This window comes from Bombus vancouverensis, chromosome 11 (genome assembly GCF_051014615.1).
Source record: "Bombus vancouverensis nearcticus chromosome 11, iyBomVanc1_principal, whole genome shotgun sequence".
Lineage (NCBI taxonomy): Eukaryota > Metazoa > Arthropoda > Insecta > Hymenoptera > Apidae > Bombus > Bombus vancouverensis.
In genome coordinates this window covers 1,989,465-2,002,384 of record NC_134921.1, presented here as the reverse complement: position 1 = coordinate 2,002,384, position 12,920 = coordinate 1,989,465, and the positions used below count along the sequence as shown (strand labels likewise).

Genomic DNA, 12,920 nt, shown 5'->3' with positions numbered 1-12,920 from the left:
TTTGGTTTGTATCTTTTTTCAGCCTTCTGAATATGCAATAACAATAAAAAAAGAGCCAATCGATCCAGAGATCTGCGATGATTTGTCGCCAGTTGATACAAATACAGGGAATAAAAATGAAACAGCGACGTTTAAAGGTGAATCTTCGGACGACGTTTATTGTAACAATGAAGAATCCGCGTTTCCTCAAGAAAGTACGTATTTAGAAAATAACAAATCGGATCCTGATAGATGAAAAAGTAAACATAAAGTACCTTCAAACAACAGAATAAGTTGCAATGTTTGTTTGTTAACTTTTCAAGCTAAACATTTATTGGAACTGCATAATAAATTATATAGCTGTAATGTATTTAAGTGTGATAATTGCACTGCAATCTTCACTATGCATATTTCGTTAATACGTCATTTAAAGAAGCGATGTTGTACGAAAAAATTGTCTGGATATAAGTGTAATTTTTGTAACCGAAAGTTTTCCTATAAAAGACATGTCCAGTCTCATTTATTCCATGCGCATGGGAACGCAATATTTTCTGGTGGAAGCAAAATTATGAAAACATCTCCAGAATCGTTAGGAAAGTCGAATCATTCGGATGATATAGTCATGGCAGAATCAAAAACTTCACACAGTCCCTGCTCAAAGAACGTAAATAGCTCAATAAATATATCTTTGAAACTATCTAATGACTCAAAGAATACATCCACCAAGGATTCGAGCAGCAAGATCAAGTTTACGCATCCGAAATGGTTAAACGATTCGCATGGTACACCTTCGAAAAGAATGAAGCAATCCGTCCTTACAGACTTCATATCGACGTACAAAGACAAACCGAATGACAGATGGGTTAGCCCGGAAAAAGTTATCGATCCGGAGAATATTCCTGTTACTGCGACTATTATTCCAACTTTAACGCTCGAGACATTTAGTAACAAGACATCAACGGCTGCAGAAGTTATTCAGATGTCTTCTTCTGTTAAGCGAATCGAATCTCCTGTTAGGAAAAGATCATTTGTTCAAATTCGCGTGAATTTAAAGACAATGATATCTTTATTAAGGAACGAAATAAAAGCTGAATCTGAAAGCTCTAATACCTCGCACAATATGTCTTACAACCTTAGGCCAGTGAAAAGATGTTCTTCTTTATATGATTCTTACGATTTATTAGAGTGTAAAGAATGTGTGGTCCGCTTGGAGAAATGCGACATATTCTTGGAGCCTACTAGTTTTGTGTCAAACGAAGATGAAGACGAAGACGAAGTCGAAGACGCTTTCAAACAAGCAGTATCGAAAAATGTGAAAGAGGAATTTGAAGGTTTTCGCGAAACAAGCTCGACATGTAACATGCCTTTGAAAGCTGACACGATTGCGTCAAAGCGATTCAATGAATTTGTAAAATCTTCCGCTGATAGATTAATCGTACTGCAACAAGAATCGGTTGAATTTCAGAAGAACTTTAAAGTCTGTCAGCAGAAAATAATTCAATGTCATATTTGTAAAAAATCGTTTTCTTCGAAGAAAAACCTGCGCGAGCACATGAAATTGTTCCATACGATTTACATTTCGAGCATATGCAACGCGCGTTACACGTCCATGAATAAGTTACTAACTCACTATCTACGTCAGCATGGTGTGTTTAAACGAAGGGAATGTTGCGTGTGTTATGAGAAGTTTGACACGTCGGCACTGTTGAAGCGGCACATGATTCTGCATTGTTTGAAGACCATAAGATCAAAAAAGGACGCTTCACCGGTTGATGTTGAAATAAATTGCAATGCATTCAAGAAACAACACAAATGCAAAGGTTGTCACAAACGATTTTGGCTATACTCATGTTTGAAACAACACGAGAATGTATGTCGTCGAATGAAAGTGTTAAGAAATAAACAACGTGTACCTCGTGTAAACCATTTGTCTCGGTCCTTGAAAGAACCAAGTGACATGGAACTCGGCATAGTACAGTCGCCTGATTTGGAACAAATGTTGGATGTTTCGGGTGGGACGACAAGATCTTTGAAAAATTATTTGTCTCCGAGTGCGCTTAATACGGATGATACTTTCTCTTCGTCATTCGATACAGCTGCAAAACACAGAAGGTTACTTAATGGGATTGCATGCGTAAAGGGTCATCAAGCGGACAAGATGAACAGAACAAAGTTTCCTTGCACTACTTGTGGAACACAATTCCAAACATTTAAAAATTTGTGCATACACGAGCGCACCTATCGCCAAACAGCCACAGAAAAGTGTAACGTTTGTAACACGATGTTTTCCACTAAAAGATTCTTACAGTTTCACATGCTTGCTACTCATGTGCCTTCGTGTTCGGTGAACTACAAATTCTTTTGTAAGTTCTGCAATCAAGGATTTGTTAAGAAACAGAGTCTTCAAATTCACGAACGACACTTGCATATTGGGCAAGATTCTAGGCTGGTGCTGAATTCCGATTGTGTTGTGGAAGATAAACCAATCTGTAATATATGCCATTTGTTATTCGAATCCTACGAACGTTTAGTCGAGCATAACACGTATTATTACAAGGGCAATGATTTTTTATGCGCAATATGTGGTAAGTCGTTTCAAGGAATGTACAAGTTTTATCATCACAACAAGTTGGAGCATTATCCGGACGAACCATCGAAATTGTACCCTTACAAATGCGATACTTGTAACGAAGGCTTCAGCTACGAATCACATCTCCACGCACATAGGCTACACGTTCATTCGCACGATTCGCCCGCTGACAAAACGCGCGACCGCGATACATCGGATCAGACTTTTCGCGTGTGTTCATAATTCTTTGGATAAATTAAGATAATCATAAAATAAAAGCATAGAGAATATTTAATTCTTCGATTTATAGGTCGTTTGAAAATCAATTTTCATACAGAGACCGACTCTCGCGTTATGCTTAGACTGCCCCGATAGGCATTAGCGTTAGACTTAGTAGTTGACTTTTCCAACGATGTAGAAGAAGTGAAGTTGAGTGACGATGCTGTGTCGGAGGAAAGCTAGTGATGGGTGTGTCTAGCGCACGGGATCATCGGATTTGTTCATACCATTTTAGGTCAGGAAGTGAGGGCAGTATACATTGCCTCGTATGGACAAACGAAGGTTGGTGGACTAGGAAGGGTCTTAACCGCCCTCGATAGAAAGTTGCTAGTAGGAAGCATCGTACGTGAGAAAAACTAACTTTCCCGTGTCAAGCCGTAGTAAACAATAGTCTTTAGAAACTGATTTAGAAAAGACATTTGTTGGGTCTGAAGGACCTTAGCAGGCAAGTGACTCGGATTTATGAAGGGTGCTTAAGGCTATTGAGGGTACGCCGTACAGAAGAGCGGACATCTGGTGTCCGTCTGGCCCGCGGTGTGTGGCCTGGGCCAGGCAGAGAGTCACCCGGCGTAACAGTGAGTAAACATTTATTGTTGAATACATCCGAGTTTTCCTTCCGAACCTATCACGACAAACCACCTCAGTGTATTGTGGTATATAGTGCTACGTCAGTTAATATTACCCTATAACATATTACGGTATGTAGTATTACGTTATATAGTATTGCGTTATAACGTATAACGTTATATAGTATTACGTAATAACGCATGACGTTATATAGTGTTACGGTATAACGTATACCGTTATATAGTATTACGTTATAACGTATAACATTAAATAGTATTACGTAATAACGTATGACGTTATACAGAATTACGTTGTGACGTATAACGTTATATAGTATGACGTTATAACGAATATTGGTATGTAGTATTACTGTATAACGTATGACGTTATATAGTATGACGTTATAACGTATAACGTTATATACTAATACGTTATAAAGTATAACGTTATATAGTATTACTTTATAACGTATGATGTTATATAGCTTGTCATTATATCGCATGACGTTATAAAGTTTGACGTTATAACGTATAACAATAAATAGTATTACGTTATAACGTTTTACAATATATACTATTACGCTATAACGCATGCTGGGGTATAGTATTACGTTATGACGTATAACGTTATATACTATTACTTTATAACGTATGATGATATATAGTATCGCGTTGTAACGTATGAAGTTATACACTGTTACGGTGCAACGTGTAACGTTATATAATTTTACGTTATAACATATAACGTTATATACCATTACGCTATAACGCATGCTGGGGTATAGTATTACGTTATGACGTATAACGTTATATAGTATTACTTTATAACGTATAACGTTATATAGTATTACTGTATAACGTACGACGTTATATAGTATTACGTTATATACTATTACGCTACAACGCATGCTGGAGTATAGTATTACGTAATAACGTATGACGTTACATAGTATCACATTACAACGTATAACGTTAAATAGTAATCCTTTATAATGTAGGACGTTATATAGTGTTACGTTATAACGTATAACGGTATATAGTATTACTGTATGACGTATAACGTAATATAGTATTACGTTGTGACGTATAACGTCATATACTATTACGCTATGACGCATGCTGGAATATAGTATTATGTTATGACGTATAACGTTATATAGTATTATTTTATAACGTACGACGTTATATTGTATTACTTTATACTTCGACGACTGCTGAGTCGAGTTAGACCCACGATGTGTACACGACCCAGCCTCCTGCCACTACTATTTGCCTCTTATTCGTCGGCAGTGAAATGCTTGTCCTGATCGGAATTGCTAATCGAGTGCAGCTCTATTTCCACGTTGCATACTTATTATTATTTATTATTTAATCTTAGTCCGTGCCTTTTGGCTTTGGAAGACTTCCAGATTACATCTCTTATATTGCCTTTACTTATATCTAGCGCGTATCCTTCTTTGGCTTTTGCTTCCTTGCTGTGCTCCCTCCCTGTCGCCCCCCCTCTCTTCTGCTGCTCTTCTCTTCACTATTATCTCTTTCAGTTCTGCCAGTCCTTCTCCAGTCTCCTTCGGCACTTCCCCCATGTTCCTTGCTCCTCCTGTGATCTCGCATTCCTCTACTACGTGCTTCAGATCCTCCTCTCCTTTTTGCATAATCTGCATCCTCTTTCTCCCTCCTCTTTCCAGTGTTCTCTTGCCCTGGTTTCGTTACCACATCTAAATCTTCCTACCATACTTCTGTCCTCCCATTTCATCTTTTCTTCTAGGTACTTTGGTAGTCCTTCTTTTGCTATGTTTCTGTAGTATCTGTTGTATTTAGATTCCCTTATCCTTTTCTCCCTCTCCTCTGTTTCTCTTTTCCTTCTTTCTTCTATGATCTGGTTCGCTGTCATCCTTTCTTGTCTATCTCCTGCCTCTCCTTGAGTCGTTCCCTCTATCGCCTCCTCTAACCTCATCTTTCTTTTCCTTGCTCTTTTCCCTTCTTGGCCCTTTCCCCAATTCCTTTTTCTCTCCTTTATACATTCCTTCACTAATTCCTTCTTGGATTCCAAGGCTTTCTCCTCATACCTTACTGCTCTTTTCAGTGCCTTTTCTCTAATTTCCTCTATCTTACACTCCTCTCTCAGGATGTAGTTTGGTGTTGTTGTGTCTAAGCCTAGCAACCATCTCACGTATCTCCTTTTTACCCTGTCCAGTCTCTCCTCTATGTTCCATCCCCACACCTCCGCTCCATACAGCGCTACACTCTCTACCAGTGCTCCAAACATCCTCATTCTCCTCTTGTAGTCCCTTTTAAATATCCTTTCTCCTACGCTCCATGTCTTCTTCATCGCAATTCCACGTTGCATACTTTAATTTGTCCATATATTGTAAAAACGGATGTTAGCTCTCATTTCAAGTAAGTGTCCTCGCTCCCTCCAGAATCCACAATCGATAAATCGTTGCCATCAACGATCGTTTTATAAGGATTCATCTAAGATTAGAGGACGAGGACGAAGATAACAAGAATTTAGGAGTGGTATTTATATTTAAATTTGGTATTATTGAGTTCTACTCTAGATAATGGGTTAGCATGGGGATTGATTTTTCCGGGTTTATAAACAATATTCATAGTAGCCGCATTCTTTCAATCTTGAGCGCCACCTCATAATTTTTGACATTTGGATCGTTGACGTAATGTATCCAAACATGGGGCTGATGGACAGTGACTACAGTGAATCGTTGAATATACAAATACGGATGGATATGCTTTACTTTTTTATCGTGAAATAATGGATTTTAGGCTGATTAAGGGTTTGAAATGCATATGCTGCGGGTATGTCGTTACTAATGTGACCATGGCTCAGAACGGCTTTGAGGACAGAAATTGAGGCAGCGATGGTCACTAAGAAGGGCTGTAACAAATTTGGGAATTGAGGCAGGGCTTCGGAAGATATGATATCTCGCAATGCTTCAAAAACAGTTTGAGCTTTCTTATGCAAATTAAAAGGTACCTTCTTCTTCAGAAGATGAGTATGTGGCATGGAAATTTTAGCAATTTTCGAAGCATCTAGAATACCTTACTCAGTCAGGAAATAGGTTAACATTCTTTTGGGTTTTAAGTACTGGAAATTATTTAACACTTTGACTGCTACGTTGGTCATATGTCTGGCCACGGTTTCTTCTGCGACGCCACGGTGGTCATTGGTGCATCTAACGGTGCACTGAGTTAAAACACTGTGGCATTCCTCAGCGAAATATGTCAAAGTATTAATTACCTCAATCGTTATCGAGTTGAGCTTAACTTCATTTGTCGAAATGTGATGCCCCAAGTATGCTAATTCTTTATAGAAGAAAAGATATTTTTCCCGAAGCCAGGGGGGATCGTCAAGACAAGCGTCCAGCTTAAGTCCCCCTATGTATACCGCAGGGTAGGTCGCCGGGAGTATACTACACTCTCTCTACGCGGCCTTGGGTAGTAGCGCATCCACGATCCCGAAGCCAAGGGTGGGGCCGTCGGAGTAAGTCCCGGGACCGGACCATCGGCGTTGACCGATGCCCGTTGTCTTGAGCCCTCGTGAGTCCCATCTGGAACTGTCGAGTTCGGTTAGCAAGATCTCTGACCGGCAGTGACATGGCTGTACATCCACACCGATAGTTCCACCAATGATTAAAGTTGAGATCACGAGCATCGAGTGAAGTCCAGAGGGAGTTGCAACCCCTCAACTCGGCCAATTTGGGTTGGATTCGTGGGGGTAGTGGTTGAAGGACAAAGGCTAACCAGACGGCCGGTTTAAGGGGTACTTGGTTCCTCCGAATAGCCGTCGGTAGGTGAGCAGCGTTCCAACTGCTCTGGAAACATCCTCAAGAGACGGTAGGGTTAGGAAAGTAGCCCCGTTCGACCTGAGACGAATGAAATTCCCTGCAGGCCTAACTAATACAGGTAGCAGGGTCTGGGTACCGAGTGCGCTGGATGAGTGCGTTCCCAACTCCATGATCCTACGGGTTCCCGGGTCCAGTATGGCTACGTCGCCGAGGTACGGACCGGTAAACTAAATCTGCTACGGTGGCAGACACTAGATGCAGCACAGGTGCCCCCGGTCTACCATCGAGCCACAAGTCGCCCTCAGGTGTCCCAGCTCCAAGTATCTGAAACACTGCAGAGGCCTCTTCGAGATGGTTCGACCCTTGCAATTAACCAACCCAGGGGTAATCCTTCTCGCCCGGATTAGTTTCTGCGCTGCCGCTGTTCCAGGCTGAGACCTGGCCGTAACTGGAGGTCCTGGGTATCTACTTGAACCTCCAAAGTCTCACATCCTCGGCGCCAGCAAAGGTGTCCCGAAACTCCTTGGCGACCGAAATATCGATTCCGATCAGCCTCAGCTCCGCTGTCCTTGATCTAGCCGGGGCTCTCACCATGTCTTCGGGGGTTTTCAGTTATTGGGTAATACAGCTAGCGTGCGAATCTGGACCAGCTCAAATTACATTCTTACTTATAATTACACTTCTATTTAAATATATTTTCTGCCTTACAATTTATCCACGAGTTTTCTCTGTTTACACATCGAATAACCTCAACAAAGTTTCATCGTAAGTAAGTGTGATTCCTAAATCAATGCCTGTGAGATTTTAGACACTGTTGGTATTTACAGTGTCAATAAGGAAATTAGCAACCCTTTCTCGAGAACATTGATGACATTTATGAATTGATTGGATTGGATTAGATGACACGTTTACAAATAAGTCAATCACTGACACACAATGGAATCGTTTTATGTTGGTGTGGAAGCATCTTTGTTACATTTGGCGCTAGCATCGTTTCGAACTTAAATTATCTTGATGATAAGATCCACTTCGTCTACAAAGTGAGAACAATCACGGCGCAAACGACCTACGTAGATACAATGGAAGCATTTATTATTTTTGAAATGTATTCTAAAGATTTTTGCGCCCGAGACAAGAGAATGTGAAGATGAAAATAGTTTCGAATGATCGATCGATTCTGACTCCACGTTGCTCGTAATATTGATGGTAGTTGCGAGATCCAGTACATTGTTAATATCTTAACAATTAACAGATGCGAATTCATTCGTGTGAACTACGTAATACCTCAGAAATTATTCTTGTATACAAGAAGCAGTGGCACCGAATTCGAACACATAACGAACTGTCTGGAACTTGGAGAGAAATCAAACAACCAGTCGGTCTCTGCAAAGTACAGTTTCACTATATGTATGCGGAAAAATAAATCCTTATCTTCTGTAAACAGTTTGTCAACTGTCTGAAGTTAATGTTGCTGCTCTATGCATAAAGCAACGATTGCAGAATGACAGAAGAATATAACGAGTGATCGCGACAGTGTAAATTTAGAATAGTAAATTTAGAAAAACATAAATGTGTGTATGTGATTATGTACTTCAGCTTATGTGGAAAGGGAAGATGGGGTGGGAGCTATGTAACTACACGGATTACATTCTACGCGGTCAGTCGGTGTTCTACCCGTACGTTGTTTAAGAGAGCACTGTATATGCGTATTTTGCGGTCTCTACTGCGCTATTTAATATCTCGCTGAGTATACGAATTAGAATAGAAGAATTCGAATAAAAATAGAAATGTATAAACGTGACCACCGGGATCGATGTCCTCGGCGGAAGTGCGATCGCCTTACTTTCTTCTTTTGTTCTAGTTAGTTGTTAACCGTTCTTCTTTGCCACCATGCGGTTGTGACATTAATCACATCTCAACCTACATCAGAGATAAGACATCAACCCCCGACCTTCGGATTCCTTTGGACACATCATCACCTTATCATCATAGCCTACACCAAGGCTGTGACGCACCTTAGTCCATATCAGAGATAGGATATCGACCCCGACCTTCGGATACTTTTCCTCATCATAACCTACACCGAGCCCCCACAACATCCTCAAATCAAAACGTATATAAACCGAGACTTCAGCCAGCTCGGGCAGTTCTTGCTCTAGCCGCTGTTCTCGTACAACACCTTTCTCCGGTTCAGTGTTATTCTTGCAAGTGCTAAAATTTATAATAAAATTCGATAAAAGGAAATTAAAAGTTGGGTTACGACTCAACCTTCTTTTATCTTAAAATCGAAGTATCAATTTTACGTGACACGGTCGTAGCTAGCAAGCACGCAATAAAGTGTTCTGAATTATCTAGTGTATTTAATATATGTTAATAATTTGTAATATTATACAATAGCATTATACATATATTATTCACAATATCGACAAATAACTTCATTTATCCATAGTTTTTATTCGAAGAGCATATCACATATATACTATATAGTATATAATATATAACTCTGCCGGACACCCTTTATATGTAGCGACATGTTCCTATTCCAAGGCCTTTTTCCATAATGTTCCATATACGTTGTTCTTGATTCAAGCGGGAAACATAACATTGAAGTAGTCGGTGCATAGCAATATTGTTACCGATATTATCAGAAATAAAATGATTATACCGAATCCTTTAGTTATCTGACGTATCCAGTAGAATCTAAAATAAAAGAAAATATCATATCGAGTCATTTTATCAAATATTTCTATACGTACATCGATAATCGTTGCGCTGCTGTATTTATAGATTGAGAATCTTCCTTCAGAACAAATATCTTAATTCCCGCCAAGTAATTTGCTAAATATTTCTTCCAATCCATATCCTGCAAGTCCAGTTTAACAAGATTTCCATCTTCAAAGGTTTTCACCTTGTTTATCATGTCGGCAATGTTATCTCTTTTGAAAGACCATTCATTCGAGTTGAAGTAGCCTGTCGCTGTGACCAATTTATTGTAAAATTTGCTCATATTCATTGCCCTGAAATGTCGTTTTTTGAGTATTTTGATGTGCTTGACAAATGATAGAATACTCACATTGGTTTACCACCTTGAAGCCTTAAAAAGATATCCACGGCAAATGCAGGTAAAACACTTAGAAGTACATTCAGTGCATCGTAAACATATTTGTTTGCTACTACCGTGCAACTCGGATACCACAACGTATTTTTCATCGGTATTTGTCTGCTACATTCCACGAAGATATCTATGATCTCACCCAATCTTGAAAATTGAAATGTTTACACTTGTAGAGGTAATTGAATTACATTCAAGATAACGCATATTACTATCAGAATATGTCAGAAGATATTGTGTAATATCTCAAGAAAAATTATGTAATTTTAGTTGTACTATATTTACAGCTTTCTGAATTGACTTACTGAGGACACAAATGGACGCGAGTACAACATTCCTAGTGCAATATTTCTTTTGTTATCAACGTTACATTATGTATGTATTTGTTTATTAGTAACTCCAAATGCGACGTGGGTTATATAGCAAATGTAATATTTCTATCTTTCATTATCAATCTATCACTGCAACTTGTAATTAGGTAGTGAACATTAAAAGGTTTACAATTTTCATTACTTATTTAATTTTAATACGATTCGTACGGAACATGGTTCAAGAAAATTATAAATAACTTTTTAGCCTTTAATATCACATAAGAAAGATCTATTCTCGTAGTCTAGGTATTTCCAGATGCCATAATTCAAATGTGGATAGCCTGTTGCGCATTGACAAGCAGTTTTTATCCATTTGCAACCTAACAATTGGGGTTAGGTTATCGTAACGCAATAAGGCTCGGCTTAAAAACAATTTTATTAGCAACTTGCTGCAAACTATTGTAAAACTTCATTTGCAGCTTCCGACTGAAAATTTCTTACGTACAATCGATATTTTATTTATATCTCGGCGGAGGAAATTTGTCTCAAAGTCGGTCATATTGTTCTAAATATTGTCCCGAATCAGATTATCCAAAAACATTCCTACTTTCAATCTGTTCTTGAACAAAAAATGTTAATGGACTAGAAGACTGTAAGTGAAACTGTGATACTGATGCAAGTATAAATTTCGTTTGTCGCTTCTTTTTCGAGTAAATCTAGCTTTTCATTACTAGTAATTTCAATGTAAATCCAAATGAAGTTACTAACATTCTGGTTATTATTGCTAGTTTCAAAAGTAGCATAAATATTTTGAATTTCAATAAGCTAACTATTGGAATTATAACGGAAAGTCGATTTTCGTAATAATTTAATTACGAAATATTATTAAATAATTATTTAATAGGAAAGTCAGTGGCGACGAGGAAATTTGTCTCAATAAAGAAACTAGTAATATCTAAAGTTCTATGATACAACACTCTGTCGTAAAGGGTGAAGCTTCAAACATCTGCAAATAGTTTATATTTTGAGCTATTTCATTGTGAACAATAAGAATGCAGCACAAATCGATTGAAAGTTTTGTATTTTGCTATCACCTATATAAATTATTTGAGGTGTCGTGTGTTGTCCGCGATGATTGTAGCTGCTGGCTGTAGATGTCGCTGCTGGGGGTACTGCTATTTTTTTCTAATTTAGATGCGTGGAAGAAGAATAGAACTACGGGCGCCGGGATTCGAACCCGGGTCCCGAGAACGTTCGTAACCTAAGGCGCTTACCACTGCGCTACTGTAACGTCAATTCACATCAGAGACCAGGCCACACACCACGGACAGGATGGCACCCAGATGTCTGCATATCCTTGGCGCGCACCCTCAATAGTCTTAAGTGCCCACCAGGGGCCTTGGCATTTTTATAGTTAAGGTCCTCCGGACCAAGCGGGTATTTCCTGTCTTAAATTTCCCTTTACGTTCATTGTCTACCACGTGTTAGCTTAGAAAGTTGGTTTTCTCCACATTTGGTATGTTCCGTTGGCAACTTTCTCGCGAGGGCGGCTAAAACCCTTCCTGGTCCACCAACCGTCCTATTATCCAATCGGAGACGGTGTCTACTGCCCTCACTTCCTTAACCAAAATTGTCATCAACAAATCCGATAGTCCCGTGTCCTTAGACACACCCACCCCTAGCTTTCCTCAGACACAGTATCGTCAGTAAAACTTCACTTATTCTGTATCCTTAGAATAGTCAACATATCTATATCGGTCTCTACCCTTATAAGTCGCGTACTTAATGTATTGTTGTAACTAAGTCTTACATAACGTGGTTGGAGTGAATTGTGATTTATGCTAATTCAGTGCGTGTTACATTGTGATTGGTGAATTCACAATAAAGGTTGATTAAAACAAAGTTAATTGTTGTGTTACGACTCAACTATATTTTATTTCCACCAACCAACCCTAAAAATTACGTGACACTACCGTCGTCCGGTGTTAGTTAGTGTCGAGTGGCGGTATTTGTTGTCGAGTGCTACCACATATTTATGAATTAATGATTTAGTGAAAAATGTCAAAACACATTACGGTCAAAGGTGATTAAATAATGATTTTTTTTTGTTCGGCACAGAATCGAGCTATATCTCCATTACGTTAAAGAAGTTTCCAGTTAAAAGAGGATGTCTCGCTCGTTATCTAGAAAATAAAGTGTCGATGAAAATAAAATTTTCGTCATTTAAATGGAAATTTTAGTTAGGTCTGTGAGAATTGTCTGCGTTTGCAGATATGTTTTTGGTAAAGAAATTAGTTCTAT

The 12,920-nt window shown here is 38.9% G+C and overlaps 2 protein-coding genes across 2 annotated transcripts in view; one reads left to right on the top strand and one right to left on the bottom strand.

Annotated features, from left to right (window-relative positions):
* The first annotated feature begins 382 nt into the window (after positions 1-382).
* LOC117160792 (uncharacterized) lies at positions 383-2,791 on the top strand. Its single transcript, XM_033341794.2, has one exon. The coding sequence runs from the start codon at positions 383-385 to the stop codon at positions 2,789-2,791; it is 2,409 nt and encodes an 802-aa protein (XP_033197685.2).
* A 6,825-nt stretch (positions 2,792-9,616) lies between these two features.
* The window catches only part of LOC117160794 (putative fatty acyl-CoA reductase CG5065), a 37,628-nt gene continuing 34,324 nt past the window's right edge, over positions 9,617-12,920 (bottom strand). The window contains exons 6-8 of the mRNA XM_033341796.2: positions 10,270-10,455; positions 9,953-10,213; positions 9,617-9,896 (exon numbers count right to left, since the gene is read on the bottom strand). Coding sequence (XP_033197687.2) covers positions 9,782-9,896; positions 9,953-10,213; positions 10,270-10,455 — 562 coding nt within the window. The 3' untranslated portion in view covers positions 9,617-9,781. The remainder of the gene's footprint in view (positions 9,897-9,952; positions 10,214-10,269; positions 10,456-12,920) is intronic.

Excerpts from the sequence above, each read along its gene's own strand:
- LOC117160792 (XM_033341794.2), top strand. The coding sequence starts at position 383 with ATGCATATTTCGTTAATACGTCATTTAAAGAAGCGATGTTGTACGAAA.